We start from the raw sequence: 15,801 nt of genomic DNA, 5'->3' as shown, positions 1-15,801 counted from the left end.
AGACCATTGCTTGGCTAAGGAATCAACATGTATCTGAATTACATATGCTCCCTTACTAGACAGGAGAATCTCCTGAGATTAAAAATCCAGATTCTTAGCCATCTTGGAGCTGTTGATTCAGAATCTGGAAAGTAGGATTGGATTGTGTAGTCTAAGAGGTTGGATTACAGGCTGGTTCACTGCACTGAACTGCACCTCACCAGTGAGGTCTTTTTTTGTTCCCCCCAGGAAACTGGTCTGAGAACTGAGATTGGAACCTTAAGTGTTCTGCCTCTCAGTTTAGTATTCTTCCTACTATGTTGTACTGCTGCCTTACTCCTGAGAATTATAAAGAAGGGGATGTTTAATTTTATCAGATGGCATTTTTGATTTCTGCTTAATCATTATCTTGGGGCTTTACTATTGTTTTTAGAGTCCTGAATTATAAGCAATATATACCCAAAGAGGAGTTTTTTCTAAACAAGTTGTTTGGTTTCCTTAGAGGCTTTTATAATTTGTTAGAAATAGGGAGGAACTGGTTACCTGAGTCTGGTCATTTAAAAAAAAAAAAGTGATCTTCATTATTTTAGGAAGAGCCTTCTTTTTGTAAAATGTGGCTAATGAAAGTGTTATAGAGGAAAAGAAGGATTTTACCATTTGTTGGGAAGTTCATTAGTTTCAAGCTCTAGCTGCTTTGTTTCAAGTGTTCTTTCTAATGCCAAATAAGAAATAAAGAAATACCAGCCACCTGGTTGTGGTTTTTCTGGCATGCCTCTTAGGTGGACAGCTGTGAGGTGGTTATTACAGTTGGCTCTCATAATCTGTTTGAGTTTTTATTAGATGATTTGATGACTCTTCCCCTTTTGGTCTCCTTTTTCTAACCTTAGTGAGTTTTCTCTAATCTTCTAATCAGGAAGGATAGAGCACAGGAGCCTAAATACTCACCAGTGAGGTCTTTTTTTGTCATTCTGTTTCACTTTTGCAGTAGTATGGGTTGGAAGGTCCTGAGGATGAGGTCAAACCCTTTTGGGGGTTTCCTCCAGTTGGTTCTTCAGGAGATATATTGGAAACGGGGAAATTTTTATTCTTAAGCTCGGAAACTTATGGAAGTTTCAATAGATTAAAAACAAGAAAACTCTTTTTGGGGTAGTAGTTGCAAACTAGTTGTTGGTTAGTTCTCTCACCAGAGACAGAAAAAGCTTGTTTAGAACTTGAATGAACCAGAACTAGAATGAAAGAACTGTTTTCCATTTTCTGAAGTAGAAAATTGGGGTGTGGTTCCCAGTTGATGTATGAGTGATGAGAATCTTAGGTCAAGTGTATTTGATTTCCTAGGTCGGGTATTGATATATCTGATGAGATTATAATTCTGTTATCATTTTAGCTTCAAGAAATCTTTAATGATGTCTTGGTGAGGCCAAATAAGAGGTTAGGGATCGCTTATTGTCCTGGGTCACATAAACAGTCATGTTTCCCTACTGTTTAAAAATAAAACGAGATGAAGTTGGTCTCCTTATTATTAGGAGACAGGGTCTAGGAGTAGAACTAAAATGAGTAGGATTCTGAAGAGTTTCTCTTCAGTTGGGGTGTAGAGGTCTTTGACTAGTCTTCAAAGCCATGACTTGCTAGAAGAGGGGGAAAAGGAAAGAAAGAAGAATGGATAGGATTAGGGGCTATTAGATACAGATGTCTGTGGCTGAGGAAGAGAGGGACAATGGGAATGCTTAATGCTGGTCAACTTATGTGTACAGAGAGTGTTTTTTTGTGGAAGTCTACTTTTAAAAATCTTAGTCCTGAAATCTAAGTGAGCTCCTTGGAGCTGGCAGGAAAGTGAAAGCTTGTTGGTTGGGAGAGGCCTTAAGTTTTATACTTGTCCCTGCCTGCAGTGCCCCTTAACAGGAGAGGGTCCCTATGGGAACTGGATCAACAGCTGCCGCCTGTCCCTGGAATCACAGGAAGCGGAGGCTGGGTGCCTTTGTATGGGAGCTCCGCCGCCAGACAATAGTTTGTGCTGGCGGGGCCATGTGGCGAGTCACGTGACCTGGGGCTGTTTTCTGCTGGGGTCCTTACCCATCTGTTCTCTCGGCTCTTTCTGGGTTATCAGGCGCCAGTCCAAGTCCTCCCAGGCAGCCAGCTTCATGGCCAGAGATTACGAGCACTAACCTTCCTGGCAGGGGCGGTGTGGCTTCGAGTTTATGCAGATTAGCCATGTGTTTCTCACTTCAAGGCGTTCCACAGGAAAAGCCTTTTCCTGTGTTTGGCTCTCAGTGGGCGGTTCCCAGCTTACTGTACTGGGACTCGGCAAGCAGCAGGCATGCACGAGAGGGATCACAGTACACTGGCCCCCCTCTCCCATTCCACCTCCAGTGCTACGTCACCACAACACAACCACTCGCGCTCTCATACTGTTGGTGTCATTCATTCGGTGCCAAGATTGCTTTAAAAAATTCCCTTGGCCCCAGTTCAAACAGGAGTACAGCTGGGATGTGTTAGATTTTAGGCAGTCTGCCCTCAATTTGAGATGAGTTATAAATAGCAGTGCCGACTTCCTTAACTACCGCTCTCTGAGGTAAAATGCAGGTTAATTACTGTGGGAATCAATTAGGGGGTTCTTTCGGTTAAAGAGCCAGGGATGCATTTTTTTATTGTTATTATTAAAAGTCATACAACAAATCTGGCCAGGATTAAATTGAAAGTGCAAGAAGTAAGAAATAATATTTAACTGTCTAAAATCCAAGGTTATGGCTCTGGTTTATCCTGGCCCCCAACTATTTGACATTTAGGGTGACAGAGCAAGTAAGTGGTGGTCAAGATTTCTCCTTTCTGATGGACACCTTTTTGGCAGTTCCTGGCTCCTTTCGCTTTACTCTTTATTTTCAGTCTTGGCCCTGTCAGGTACTGATCTGACCCTTAGAGTTGTTACTTTGGCCAAGTAGCATTATCTTTGGATTGGGCCTAGGGCTTTTCTCTTGGACTTTTATATCAGAATTATAATTTTCTCTTCCCTGCTGCCACTACTACATGAAATGTTTCATTTTAGAGAATGATATATCTCATCTGTCTTCTCTGTTCTCTTCTCAGTCACTCATAGTCAGATGGAGAATTTTGCAAGTCTGTTTAATCTGAGTGTCCAGAAACTGGTTACTTTTGGCTCTATGACACTTAGCCCAATTCTACCTTAATGTTCCAATCTGTTAAATCTCAGCAGCTTCTGAGGGTCATTGTGGCTTTCCTTGGTACAATAAGGGATTACAATAGCTAGCTGGTCTGGAGGGGCTTGCAATTCTGTTTGCCTGGAGCAGGGGAACTCACTCTCTACAAGCTGTTTGTTTTGAATATATTCAGAAGGACAAGCTTGCTAGGCATTCTTGCCTTTGATGCCCCTAAACTGCATCTTCTGATGCATTTCATTTGGCAGGCAGTTTATAACACGGCCAGTGATCTGGAAGAAGATAAATGGTAGATGGAGATGAGGAGTTTTCTTATGGCTCTTTTCCCCTTTTTTATTTTTATTTTTTTATGAATGCAGGAGGGTATATAGCAGGGGGCCTGACTTCCTCGATCAAGGGGCAGCATTTTCCTCTCAATTATGTGTCTCTGTGGCAGAGCCTTTGCTTTTGAAGTGTAATCACAGTAATCTACTCCTGTGGTTTCCCATTGAAAGGATTTCCTCTCTGTCTTTTCCCAGAGTGGAATCTCTGGCTCTTTGCAGCTATGATTTGGTATTTCCCATCCCCTGCCTTGTGCCTGCAGACTGCTGATACTGACTTTTCTACCTTGCATGTAGTAGGGATTTTTCTGTTGTGAAATTGCTACTTTCTAATAAAACTGATTAGTGAAGATTTTAAGACCCTTTCTCTGTTATGATTGGATGATAGCATTTCATCTATATACAAATTACAAATCTTTCATAGTGATTTTAAATGTTAGGTTAGGTCCCTTGCTCACCTCCCCTTCTGATAAGAGTAAATATTTAACTTTGATGTGAGACCAGGGTAATCTCTTCGAACTGAATGAATATTTTAGTTTGCTAAATAAGCTATATATACACTCTTGATTATAAGCATTTGGTGAGGGGAATCTGATGAGCAGAAAAAGAAATATCTTTTTTTTATTTATTTATTTATTTATTTATTTAAAGAGAGAGTGAGAGAGAGGGGAGAGAGAGAGAGAGAGAGAATTTTTAATATTTATTTTCTAGTTCTCGGCGGACACAACATCTTTGTTGGTATGTGGTGCTGAGGATCGAACCCGGGCCGCACGCATGCCAGGCGAGCGCACTACCGCTTGAGCCACATCCCCAGCCCCGAAATATCTTAATTTTATTTTTAGAAAAAGAATTTCTGTGTCATTTTTTCTGGACTACAAAAATTTCCTAAAGTTGAGATGGGAGATTTCCTTGAGCCCTTTATAACCTTCATGTAAGTAGCTGTATTCCATTGGGTGCACAGGCTCCCTGATGTGAGACGGGGTGGTGGTGGTGGTGATGATTTGCCATTAGCCTTTTGTTTTTAAGCAGTGGGTTTTTTTTTAATATTTATTTTTTTTAGTTGTACACAATACCTTTATTTTGTTTATTTTTATGTGGTGCTGATGATCAAACCCAAGGCCTCACATGTGCTAGGCAAATGCTCTACTGCTGAGCCACAATCCCAGCCCTAAGCAGTGTGTTTGAGCATGCCTGTGCAGTTTTGAAATCCTCTCTGGTATAGGATGGTTATTCTCAAAATGTGATTGTTGTTGTTGTTCTTTTTTTTTTTTAAGAGAGAGAGAATTTAATATTTATTTTTTAGTTATCAGCGAACACAACATCTTTGTATGTGGTGCTGAAGATCGAACCCGGGCCGCACGCATGCCAGGCGAGCGTGCTACCGCTTGAGCCACATCCCCAGCCCTGTTGTTCTTCCTTGACTGTTTTAATCTCCCCTCTTCCATTCAATCCAACCCAATTCAATTTTTTCTGTGTAAAGTCCTGTCTTAGGGTTGGACTTAGAATAAGCCTCTGGCCTTGTGTCTGAGTAGTTTAATCTGAGCTTTTTCTTGCTCTCTTCTTGCACTCGAACAGTTCTTGAGCCCTAGATCTGTAATTGGATGTTTGGGGGGAACTTAATACCTGAATTCTGGCTTCCCAGAACTTAAGTCTTAGCCAGGTGTGGAGGTTCATGCCTGTAGTCCCAGCTACTCTGGAGGCCAAGGCAGGAACTTTGAGGAAGACCCCCTCAAAAACACAAAATAGTCTTAAGAAGTGGTTAGCTCAACTAAATGTTAAATCTTGTGGTGCTGACTGAATTTACAATAGGATATTTAGATATGTAAGAGATCAAAGTGTGTTGAAAATGTGGGCAGTGGCTTCATGTTGAAAAGTTGAGTTTCTGCCACAAGAAGCCATTGTGTATAGGAGGGCAAGGCAAGGAATATTGTTATACAGCTGGGCATGTACAATATTGGAAAACTATGGTACAAATGAAAAAGTGTGTAGAACTGAACCACGCTATACAGCCAGGTGGAAGTACTATTTATCATTATTGATAATTCCTACCATTTATTGTGCATGTAAATACCAAGCATTGAGCTGGGTGTGGTGGCATTCGCCTGTAATCCTAGCAGCTCCAGAGGCTGAGACAGAAGGATAGTGAATTCAAAGCCAGCCTCAGCAACTTAGGTCCTAAGCAACTCATTGAGACCCTGTCTCTAAATAAAATACAAAACAGGGCTGGGGATGTGGATCAGTGATTCAGTGCCCCTGAGTTCAATCCCCCGTACCAAAAAAAAAAAAAAAACAAGCACTGGGGCGGGGGTTATATAGCTCAGTGGTAGAGTGTTTGCCTAGCATGTGTGAGTCACTGGGTTCGATCCTCAGCACCACATAAAAATAAAATTAAAGTATTAATTAAAAAAAAACAAGTACTGTGTTGTTGTTTGTTATGTGCATTTTAGATGAAGAATTGATATGTTTGAGGTCAGATAGGATTTGAACTCAAATCTATCAAATTTTACTATATTCTGGTTTCTTTGTAGTACTGTTCAGGATGTTTTTAAAAATATATGTATTTTTAGTTGTCAGCGGACTTTATTTATTTGTATGCGATGCTGAGAATCGAACCCAGTGCCTCACACATGCTAGGCAAGCACTCTACCACTGAGCCTGAATCTTAACTCAAGTACTGCTCAGGATTTAATAGGAAGTTTGGAGCTTTTATTGAGCAGGGAGTGATAAAAGTGATTTGGGAACATTGCCTTAGAACTGTACTGTCCAATATAGCCACTAGTCACATGGGGCTGCATGTGAATTTAAATTAATTAAAAGTAGATAGCCAGACACAGTGACCCACGCCTGTAATCCCAGTGGTTCAGGAGGCTGAGGGAGGGGTATGTGAGTTCAAAGCCAGCTTCAGCAAAATCGAGGCACCAAGCAACTCAGATCCTGGTTCTAAATAAAATATAAATAGGGCTGGGGATGTGGCCCAGTGGTTGAGTGCCCCTGAGTTTAATCCCTGATACCAAAAAAGAAATAAAAAAAGGTAGATAAAACATTTTGGTTCATCAGTCATTTTATATTCTAAATATTTAATAATTGCTACATGTCCATAAAATTCTGTTAAACAGAGATTCACTAGATCCTTGGTTCTCAGCTAATAGTATACATCAGAATCATTCCGAGATCTTAATGGGAGGTACAGGGAGGAGCCCCAGTCCTTCCAGTCCCACTAAATTGGAATCTCTAGGGAGAGGCCCAGGCATTTGTGAATCTTCACAGACTATTCTAATCTGCAGCCCCTGTTAATAGCTGCTGCTCTAGAAGCTCCATGGTAATGACTGCCTCTCATGTTCAGAGAAGACCTAGACTGACAGAGATACCCACAGCAGGTTGGTCTCTGTTCAGCAAATGTCTCTTCACTTGGAGCCAGATAGAAACTACCTTCTGTGGGGCTGAGATGAAGACCTCCATATGATATGTGGCATGATGTGGCCATGTAAGCCCTTGAGCTCTTTACAAGAGAGAATGATAGTATTTTGGCTTCATTGCCAGGTGTATCGGGGAAGACCACATGCTATTTATTACTCACTAGCCCAATTATTGCTAAATTTGAACTTCTTAAATAGTCCTGAGAGAATTCATATAGCTCCAGAATTATGGTCGGTAACATTATTGGAGCTTCTGAGCTTCTAATACTGATGCAGGACTTGAATAAAAGTTGTTAGGATTGCACAGCACGGTGACACACACCTGTAATCCCAGTGACAATGGAGGCCGAGACGGGAAGATTGAAATTTTAAGGTCAGCTTCAGCAATTTAGTCAGACCCTATTTCAAAATAAAAGAAAGCTTAGTGGCAACTTGCCCCTGGATTAAGTCTCTAGTACCAGGGGCAGGCAAGGAGGGGAGTTGTGAGGATCATTAGAAACAGCCCTTTAATAACACTGACATGGAGTAGTGATTTGGGACACAGTTTGACTCTCTATAGTTTGGGAGAGGAGTGATCCCATCATCATTATTACCTTTTTAGCTGAGATTTCAGCTCTAGTATAAGAGAAAACTCAGGGCTGGGGATGTGGCTCAAGTGGTAGCGCGCTCGCCTAGCGTGCGTGCGGCCCGGGTTCGATCCTCAGCACCACATACAAATGAAGATGTTGTGTCCGCCGAGAACTAAGAAAAAATAAATAACTGTTAAAATTCTCTGTCCCCCTCTCTCTCTCACTCTCTCTTTATAATAAAAAAAAAAAAAAGAAAAAGAAAACTCTGCTTCTGCTATTTTCCTGTTGGTATTTAGAACAGCAGCTTTTGTGGATTATTGTTATACCATTTTTCTTCATGACAGCTCTAGTTTTGTGTTTCCTTTCCACCCAGCGGTTCTCTCTGATTGAGAGACCCCCCCCACCCAACCCATTTTATTTTTGAGATAGAGGCTTTCCAAGTTACCCAGGCTAGCCTCAGCTTGCAATCCTCCTTAGCCTTCTAAGCGGCTGGGATTACAGGTGTGTGCCACAATGCCTGCACTCTACTTCCTCTATTATAAAACATTTAGTAGGGTTTTCTTTTGTATTAGGGATTGAATTCAGGGGCACTTTACCCCTGAGTCACATCCCCAGTCCTTTTTATTTTTTATTTTGAGGCAGGGTCTTACTGAGTTGCCCAGGCCGGCCTCAAACTTGCGGTTCTCTTGCCTCAGCCTCTAATATTACAGGCATGCACCACCATGCCTTGTAGTTTAGTGTGGTCCCTGGACCAGGAGTGTCAGCCTCACTTCGGAATTTGTTATAAGTAGATAGCCTAGGTCCAACCCTGAAGCTATTGAACCAGAGACTCTGGGGATGGTGCCCAGTGTTTCTGTGGTTTAACAAACCTTCCAAGTGATTTTTGAGGCATGATAAACTTTGAGACCTACTGAAATTGATTTGAGAGTTAATGATACTTAGACCTGGAATACTAATATCTATTCTCCGCCCCCAATTTAAGATTCACTTTCAAGTTTCATATCAAGCCCAAACCTATCTTCTCACTGAGTGTATTTAAGGGGTGTTTGATAATAAATCCCTCCCTTCTGTATCACAGTAGTTATGGGTAGGTATTTTTGGCAGAAGAAAGTATGAGAGTATTCTGTATTGTGCAGCTCCAATAGGATAAAGGCATGTCAAAAAGTCAATGAGTTGATTGAACCTGTTGTTCCCTAGAGAGCTGGAAAGAAAGCTGCTTATAGACAAATGCTTTTGATTTAAACTTTGAACTATTGTTGGTGCTGTGCTGTACCTCTCTATCTTGTTCTTTAAAGAGACAAAAATTCTATCATTATGTCCTCTAACTTGATTTTAGAGAAAATGAACTTTTCACTTCAGATGCATAAGGCTCTAAATTAGAGTCACTGTTCCCTCAACAACTGTTACTTGGCCTCTTTGCTCATTTGAAGAAAGCATAATTTTTAAGTGCTTGGACCATAGTGCAAATAGGCTGCAAATGTGCAAAGGAAAAAAGTTTCCACTGTTGGAAGTATAGAAACATCTGGATGCAAAACAAAAACAAACCATCTGGATGCTTGTGTGTTTGAACTCCCAGCCATACTATGTTGATGCATTGGTTTTTATGTTGAACAAGGTCATAGTGCATAACAACAGCATCCTTTCTAATGGAAGGGCCTTAGTTCTGATTTCTGCACCACAAAATGCATACGTTAATTGCTCTATATCTGACCCATTCCTTGACTCTTCAGCCATACCAAACTTACAAAGTAGTTTTTAGCTTACAAGATGCTTTTCCAAATAATTTTGGTATTTTTATTTTACATATATGTGACTTACAAATGAAGTTTCTGAGGAGGGTTAAATGACCCACTCAAGAGTTACTGAGTCTATTCCATTACTTTTCATAGCAACTGGTTTTCTGTGTGGCATACAGACTTCAAAAGACCCATACATTTGAGTTGTATGTTCTTATTGGCCAGAGGCCATCAAAGCTTCAGGTTAATGAAATGCTCTTTATTTTGTAGCCATCCAGTCCAATGGATCAGATGGGCAAGATGAGACCTCAGCCATATGGCGGGACTAACCCATACTCGCAACAACAGGGACCTCCTTCAGGACCGCAGCAAGGACATGGGTACCCAGGGCAGCCATATGGGTCCCAGACTCCGCAGCGGTACCCGATGACCATGCAGGGCCGGGCGCAGAGTGCCATGGGCAGCCTCTCTTATGCACAGCAGGTAGATGGTGTCTTTGATTACTTTGACTCTTGTTGCTATTCAGGATCTACTCTCTGAGCTATAGAATAAAAATATATCCTTAGCTTTCAAGCCTCTTAATAGGTGCAAAGGCCAGCTGGCTCAGTTAATTATGTTGTGCTGTTAATAAGACCAAAGTTGTGGGCACCATCCCATGAGAGCGCCAGGGAAAACTTCTCCCTGGCCACAAGCTAGATACCTCCTTTTTTTTTTTTTTTTTAATAAGTTCTGGGGTTTGAATCCAGGGCCTTGTGCATGCTAAGCACACATTCTATCACTGAGCTGCACCCCAGCCCCTGTTTTTTTCTCATGACCTATTTGGCCTGCTTATACTCACTGAGTGGTGATCGTTGAAGGAGGTGGGATAGAAGGAAGGCAATGACTGAGCACCTGTCTACTGCTGCTACAAAGAAAACCATTCATAATGTGTGCCCTGGAAATGGAAGAGGCCCTACATGTTTCTCAAGGCCTTCAGCATATCAACTGTCTGGCTCAAAATGAACATTTACCAGGGACTGGGAATGGAAGGAAAAGGGTAGATTATATAATAAAGATACTAATACTATTACAAATGTTAAGATGTTAAGATTTCCTCTCATCTTTTGTCTGGCCTCCCATTTCATTATCTACCCCCTTCCCCTTCCCCTTCCCCTTCCCTTTGATGGAACCCAGGATCTTGTGCATGCTAGGCGATTGTTGTACCACTGAGTTACATCCCCAGCCCCATATCATTATCTTTTTGTTGTAATTTTTTTTTGTATTGACGGAATTTTCTATAATTTATATATGAGTGATACTTCTACTGAAAATGTCGAGGGATAGAATATAAAACTTAAATTACTTCTAAGATGCTAAAAGAATACCCTTAAATATAGAAAATGATACATCGAAGGCTGGGAGTATAGTTCAGTAGTAAAGTACTAGTTTAGCGTGCGCAAGGCCTAAATAAGAGATACTGTCATTTTCCCTCCCTTCCTCCCTCCTTCCCTCCACCATTGTGATTATTGAGGGGAGATGGGGGTGGCATTTGGGGGGAGTATGTGGCTACATACATAGATATATCCCTGGACCCTAAAATAGTGCCTGAGGTATAAGTAAGTACTAGTAGGCCCTCAATTTTTTTTTTTCAAATGAAGATTAATGAAATATAGAACTAAAGCAGCTTAATGAGCCAGGAGTGGTGGCGAATACCTGTAATTCCAGCAACTTGGGAGGCTGAGGCAGGAGAATCACAAGTTTGAGGCTAGCCTCAGCAACTTATTGAGGTCCTGAGCAACTTAGTGAGACCCTGTCTCAAAAAATTAAAAAATAAAAAATGAAAAGGTGTGGGCTTGTTGCTCAGTAGTAGGGTGCCCTGGGTTAAATCCCCAGTACCAAAAAATAAAGTAGCTTAATGATTTGTACATTTCTGGATTACAGAACCCTAGGTTTTCAGTTGGCTGAACCAAGCTAGTATTGATTTTTCATTGTGACTGGTTTATAAATTCCCAATGTTTATAAAAACAACCTAGGCCATGATGAAAAGAGTAGGCTCATTGGTAAAAGTATTGTTCTTAAACTCATGTAAATTGCTCACAAATGAAATAGTATACATTTTCATTGGATAAATGTAGTCCACACCTAACCAAACCACCTAATAAGTTTGGCCATTCTTCCCAGCTCAGTTTAGTCAGGGATGGTAAGAAAATATTGGGCCGCCTTAGTATGAGGCTTGACTTGCTTGCTTTTTATATCCTCGGGGTATAGCTTCTGATAGAGTACTTCATATTTCTTCATCTAGAAGACTCATTGCTAAAAGTATATTTTCCTTTTCTACAGATTCCTCCTTATGGACAACAAGGCCCCAGTGGATATGGTCAACAGGGCCAGACTCCATATTACAACCAGCAAAGTCCTCACCCTCAGCAGCAGCAGCCACCCTACTCCCAGCAACCACCATCCCAGACCCCTCACGCTCAACCTTCATATCAACAGCAGCCACAGTCTCAGCCACCACAGCTCCAGTCCTCTCAGCCTCCATATTCCCAGCAGCCATCTCAGCCTCCACATCAGCAATCCCCAACTCCATACCCTTCCCAGCAGTCCACGACACAGCAGCATCCCCAGAGCCAACCCCCTTACTCGCAGCCGCAGGCACAGTCTCCCTACCAGCAGCAGCAACCTCAGCAGCCAGCATCCTCGACGCTCTCCCAGCAGGCTGCATATCCTCAGCCCCAGTCTCAGCAGTCCCAGCAAACTGCCTACTCCCAGCAGCGCTTCCCTCCACCACAGGTAAGATGCCCCTGCCTCTTGCCCTTCTCTGTGTGTGGCCACAGATAGGTTGGGGTCTGGTGTCCTAAGAACTTTGTCATGCAAATTGGTTCTCTACTGTGTACTTAAAAACTAATTAAACTCTGGGTAAACATGCTAACTGGATTGATTGAACTAATAAAGATATAACCTTCTTAACTACATAAAGACTTGTAGCTCTCCTTACTGATGAAGAAATAGGGCAATGGAAAATTGCATAGACAGATAAGAAATTAAAGATAATGAGGCTGATTTTTTTTTTTAAACCAACATATCAGAATTTTACCCCCCAAATGATTTTGGTCTTTTTTTCCAAAATAGTCTCTTTGAGAAGCTGTTATAATTCATTTCAGCTGCCATTTCATTCTTACTTTACTCAAAAGTATTTTGAACCCCTTCCTTTGAAATTTCCATCAGAGAGAGCTGCTGTCACATTCTTTAGAATACTCTCACTGGTGGCAGATCTTTTTCTTTGTTTTTGATGATACTGGGAATTGAACTTGGGGGCATTCTACTTCTGAGCCACATCCCCAGACCACCACCCCCCCCCTTTTTAATTGAGACAAGGTCTTGCTAAGTTGCTAAGGCTGGCTTCAAACTTGCAGTCCTCCTTACTCAGCCTCCTGTGTCACTGAGATTATAGGCTTGTGTTGTCATGGCTGGCTACAAATCTTATTTTTTGAGGGTAGACTAGATTTAAGGAAATAGCAAATATTGAGTTCAAGCTGTGTCTGGTGAACAAGATATAGATAATGAAGCCTAAAAATAGTTTTATAAAGCCAAAAGAGAAGGAATGACTGATGACAGCTTCATTAAAGATCTTGTGCATTGGTGGCATCATTGGAATAAATCTCTTACTCCAAGGCGGTTACTTTCAAGGAAATGCAGAGGTTGTGGAATGAGTTTTTGTTCATTTTAAAATTATCAGCTCTCATTGCTTAACAGGTATAACTTAGATTTAGCCAGACTTTATCATTTAACTCCAAGAAACAGTTCCTGTGGGTAGGAATAAATGGGTGACAGTTCCATCAGAAAGAGTTCACTGTTGACATAAAACTTAAGCACCAAGGCTTGGATTTTTTTTCTGCCTTTAAATAACATTGTTTACAATTGTGCCTTATCTCCCACCCAGTTCCCCTGTGTTAAAGTCCCATCCGCCTTTCACCATGAAATAAGCTTGCCTGGTTTATCAATACCAGGCCTTCACATCTTGTTGTTCTTCTTTTAGGAGCTTTCTCAAGATTCTTTTGGGTCTCAGGCATCCTCAGCCCCCTCAATGACCTCCAGTAAGGGAGGGCAAGAAGATATGAACCTGAGTCTTCAGTCAAGACCCTCCAGCTTGCCTGTGAGTATTTCTGCCACCTTAGAAAGAGGAAACCAATGAAAACCAGTTTCTGGTTGGATGTTTTGGTGATAAATGTCTAAACAAATGATAAGCCATTTTTTGAATTCAGGTTCAAAATTCTGATTTTATAGAATGTCTGTCCTATCTGCTGCTCAGGGAATAGGTTTGCAATCTGTTTTTGTTTTTTTAAGATTTGGGGCTTTTAGAGATAAACATGAATGGCAGAGAAGATGGAGATGTTAGAAGCACTTTCTGCTCTCCATCAAAGTTGAAAAAAAAATCTCCAGTTTTTGACCTTACTGTTGAGCACACACTTTTTATGTTTTTGGCTTAGTATTGCCGAGATGGAATCCTGGGGTACATTCAAGCTTGCATTATCACATTGAGCATGGGTGAAATGAAAGTAGTTTATGATGGAGGTTTAATGTGAATGGGTGCTTTTTGCCTAGTACAGTGCTTGGTGCCCTGGTGTTTGATTATGGAATCAGGAGCTTAATTATGGGATAGATTGATCATATCCTGAGAAAGCAGTGTAGTTTGTTGATGGAGAGCTTGGGCTCTGAGCCAGAGTACTTAAGTCTGCATCTTGATTTACCACTAACTCTGTAGCGTGTAGCTTAGGGCAAGTCACCTTTCTGTGTCTTAGTTTTCACATCTGTAAAATGAACCTAAAGTACCCACTTTGGGGGGGTGCTAATTAACATTAAGTAGGCTAATAGAAGAGAGCTTTGTGTGGTAGACACTCATAAATGCCAGCCATTATAATCATCTCAGAGGGCACAGCGACAGTTAGCACCAACTAAAATACATCGAGACTAGTTGTGGGAACATATTACCTCTGCCACTGCACAGGGACAAAAAAGTCTCATCCTCTGAAAGTTAATTGTAGGGCACAGAAATAAAGTGGGCTACTCCAAAATCTAGTAAGTGGGGATAGATAGCACACCTTCCATTATAAGCTCAACTTCAATTAAGCAATGACATTTAGCCACACAGGCCCAGATAAAAGTCTTTTGAAATTTTGATTTTACTTAGATTTACAACCCGTCTCTAGACCTGACTTGGGAGAAGATGGTTTCTGTATCTTTAAGAAACAGATACAAGGAAGGAACTCTCTTCATAATGAAGCCTCCCATGGCTTCCCCTGAAGACCTTTGAGATACAACTTTAGTAGGGCAAGGTTTGCAGAGCTTCTCAGTACAAGCTTCCAAGGCCAGGATGGAGAGACATTGTCAGGATGGGACTTCTACTGATGACTTCTCAGCTGAGAAATTGGGGGAGGAAGTGTCTGAATAAAGTGATCACTCTTTGTTCCCTTCTCATTAGTGTCTGTTGCAATCCTTTTCTGCATCCTGAACTTCACTGGAATGTGCTTTTTAACCTGATTCAGTCAGAAATGTGTAACTACTCCCTCATCATCTGTGGTCTGTGGCTAAATCTGGGTGGTGTGCTATTGTGGCAAGATCCCAAATCAGTGGATTTCTTTCAGTGCTGTAAGTTGCTCCCCTTTAAAAAGCTGCTTCTTACTTCCAATGACCTTTTGATAAAAATGTATTTAGCATTATTTAGTTTTTTTTTAAAAGTATTATTTAGTTCTGAGAAAGTTCATATACAGACATGCTCTGTGTTTGTGTGTACATGTGTGTGTGTGTGTGTGTGTACTGGGAATTGAACCTAGGGGCTCTTTAGCATTAAGCCACATTCCAAGCCCCCCCCCATCTCTATTTATGTTGTAGATGGATAATAATACCTTTGTTTTATTTATGTATGTATGTATGTATGTAAAGTGCTGAGTATCGAACCCAGTGCCTCACACATGCTAGGCAAAGGGCTCCACCGCCAACTCAGCCCACTATTTTTTTTGACAGTGTCTTGCTATACTGAGGCTCTTGCTAAGTTGCTGAGGCTATCCTAGAACTTGGAATCCTGCCTTAGCTGCAGAGTCCCTGGGATTATAGGTGTGTATCATCAAGCCTCATGCTATGCATATGTTCTAAGGGTTGGGAATTTAAGAGTTTCTGATTTGACCTACTGAATACTGAAGTGAAGATGTTGGCAGCCTTTTAAGCTCAGGGGAGGATTGTTCTTGGAAAGCTCCCAAATAGGTAATATTACCAAATTTAGGCTCTATGGTTGACCATGTGCAAAGTGAGCTGCCTGGGTTATTGGCATCTTTCTAGTTTGTTTGTTTCCGTGCTAAGGATCAAACCCAGTGCCTCACACATGATAGGCAACTGCTCTGCCACTGAGCTACAGCCCTAGTCCTGGCATCTTGTATTTTTAATTGCTTTTTATCCTTCTGCTACTTGGACCAGAAAACAAGAGGTGGTTATTCTTTGAAATTTTGGTTTGGTGGCAGATTTGTCTAGTCAGGTTAGGAAGCAATCACATCTGAAGAAATGAGAAGTCAGATTGCTCACAAGGCCCTTTTCTTTCTTAACCAGTTGTTTTAAAGGATTCCCAGGCTTGCCAGTAC

General features: G+C 41.3%; 1 protein-coding gene across 3 annotated transcripts in view; it reads left to right on the top strand.

Annotated features, from left to right (window-relative positions):
- The window catches only part of ARID1A (AT-rich interaction domain 1A), a 78,406-nt gene that overhangs the window by 21,311 nt on the left and 41,294 nt on the right, over positions 1-15,801 (top strand). For 2 of the 3 annotated variants that reach the window (XM_081306776.1, XM_081306775.1), the window contains exons 2-4: positions 9,461-9,673; positions 11,510-11,962; positions 13,209-13,325. In XM_081306776.1, the coding sequence (XP_081162902.1) occupies positions 9,461-9,673; positions 11,510-11,962; positions 13,209-13,325 (783 nt within the window). The remainder of the gene's footprint in view (positions 1-9,460; positions 9,674-11,509; positions 11,963-13,208; positions 13,326-15,801) is intronic. The other variant, XM_081306777.1, reaches the window with a different exon arrangement.

Source organism: Spermophilus citellus, assembly GCF_964194105.1.
Source record: "Spermophilus citellus genome assembly, chromosome: 9".
Taxonomy (NCBI): Eukaryota; Metazoa; Chordata; class Mammalia; order Rodentia; family Sciuridae; genus Spermophilus; species Spermophilus citellus.
The sequence above is the reverse complement of the archived record's forward strand: the minus strand, read 5'-3'. Positions and strand labels throughout refer to the sequence as shown.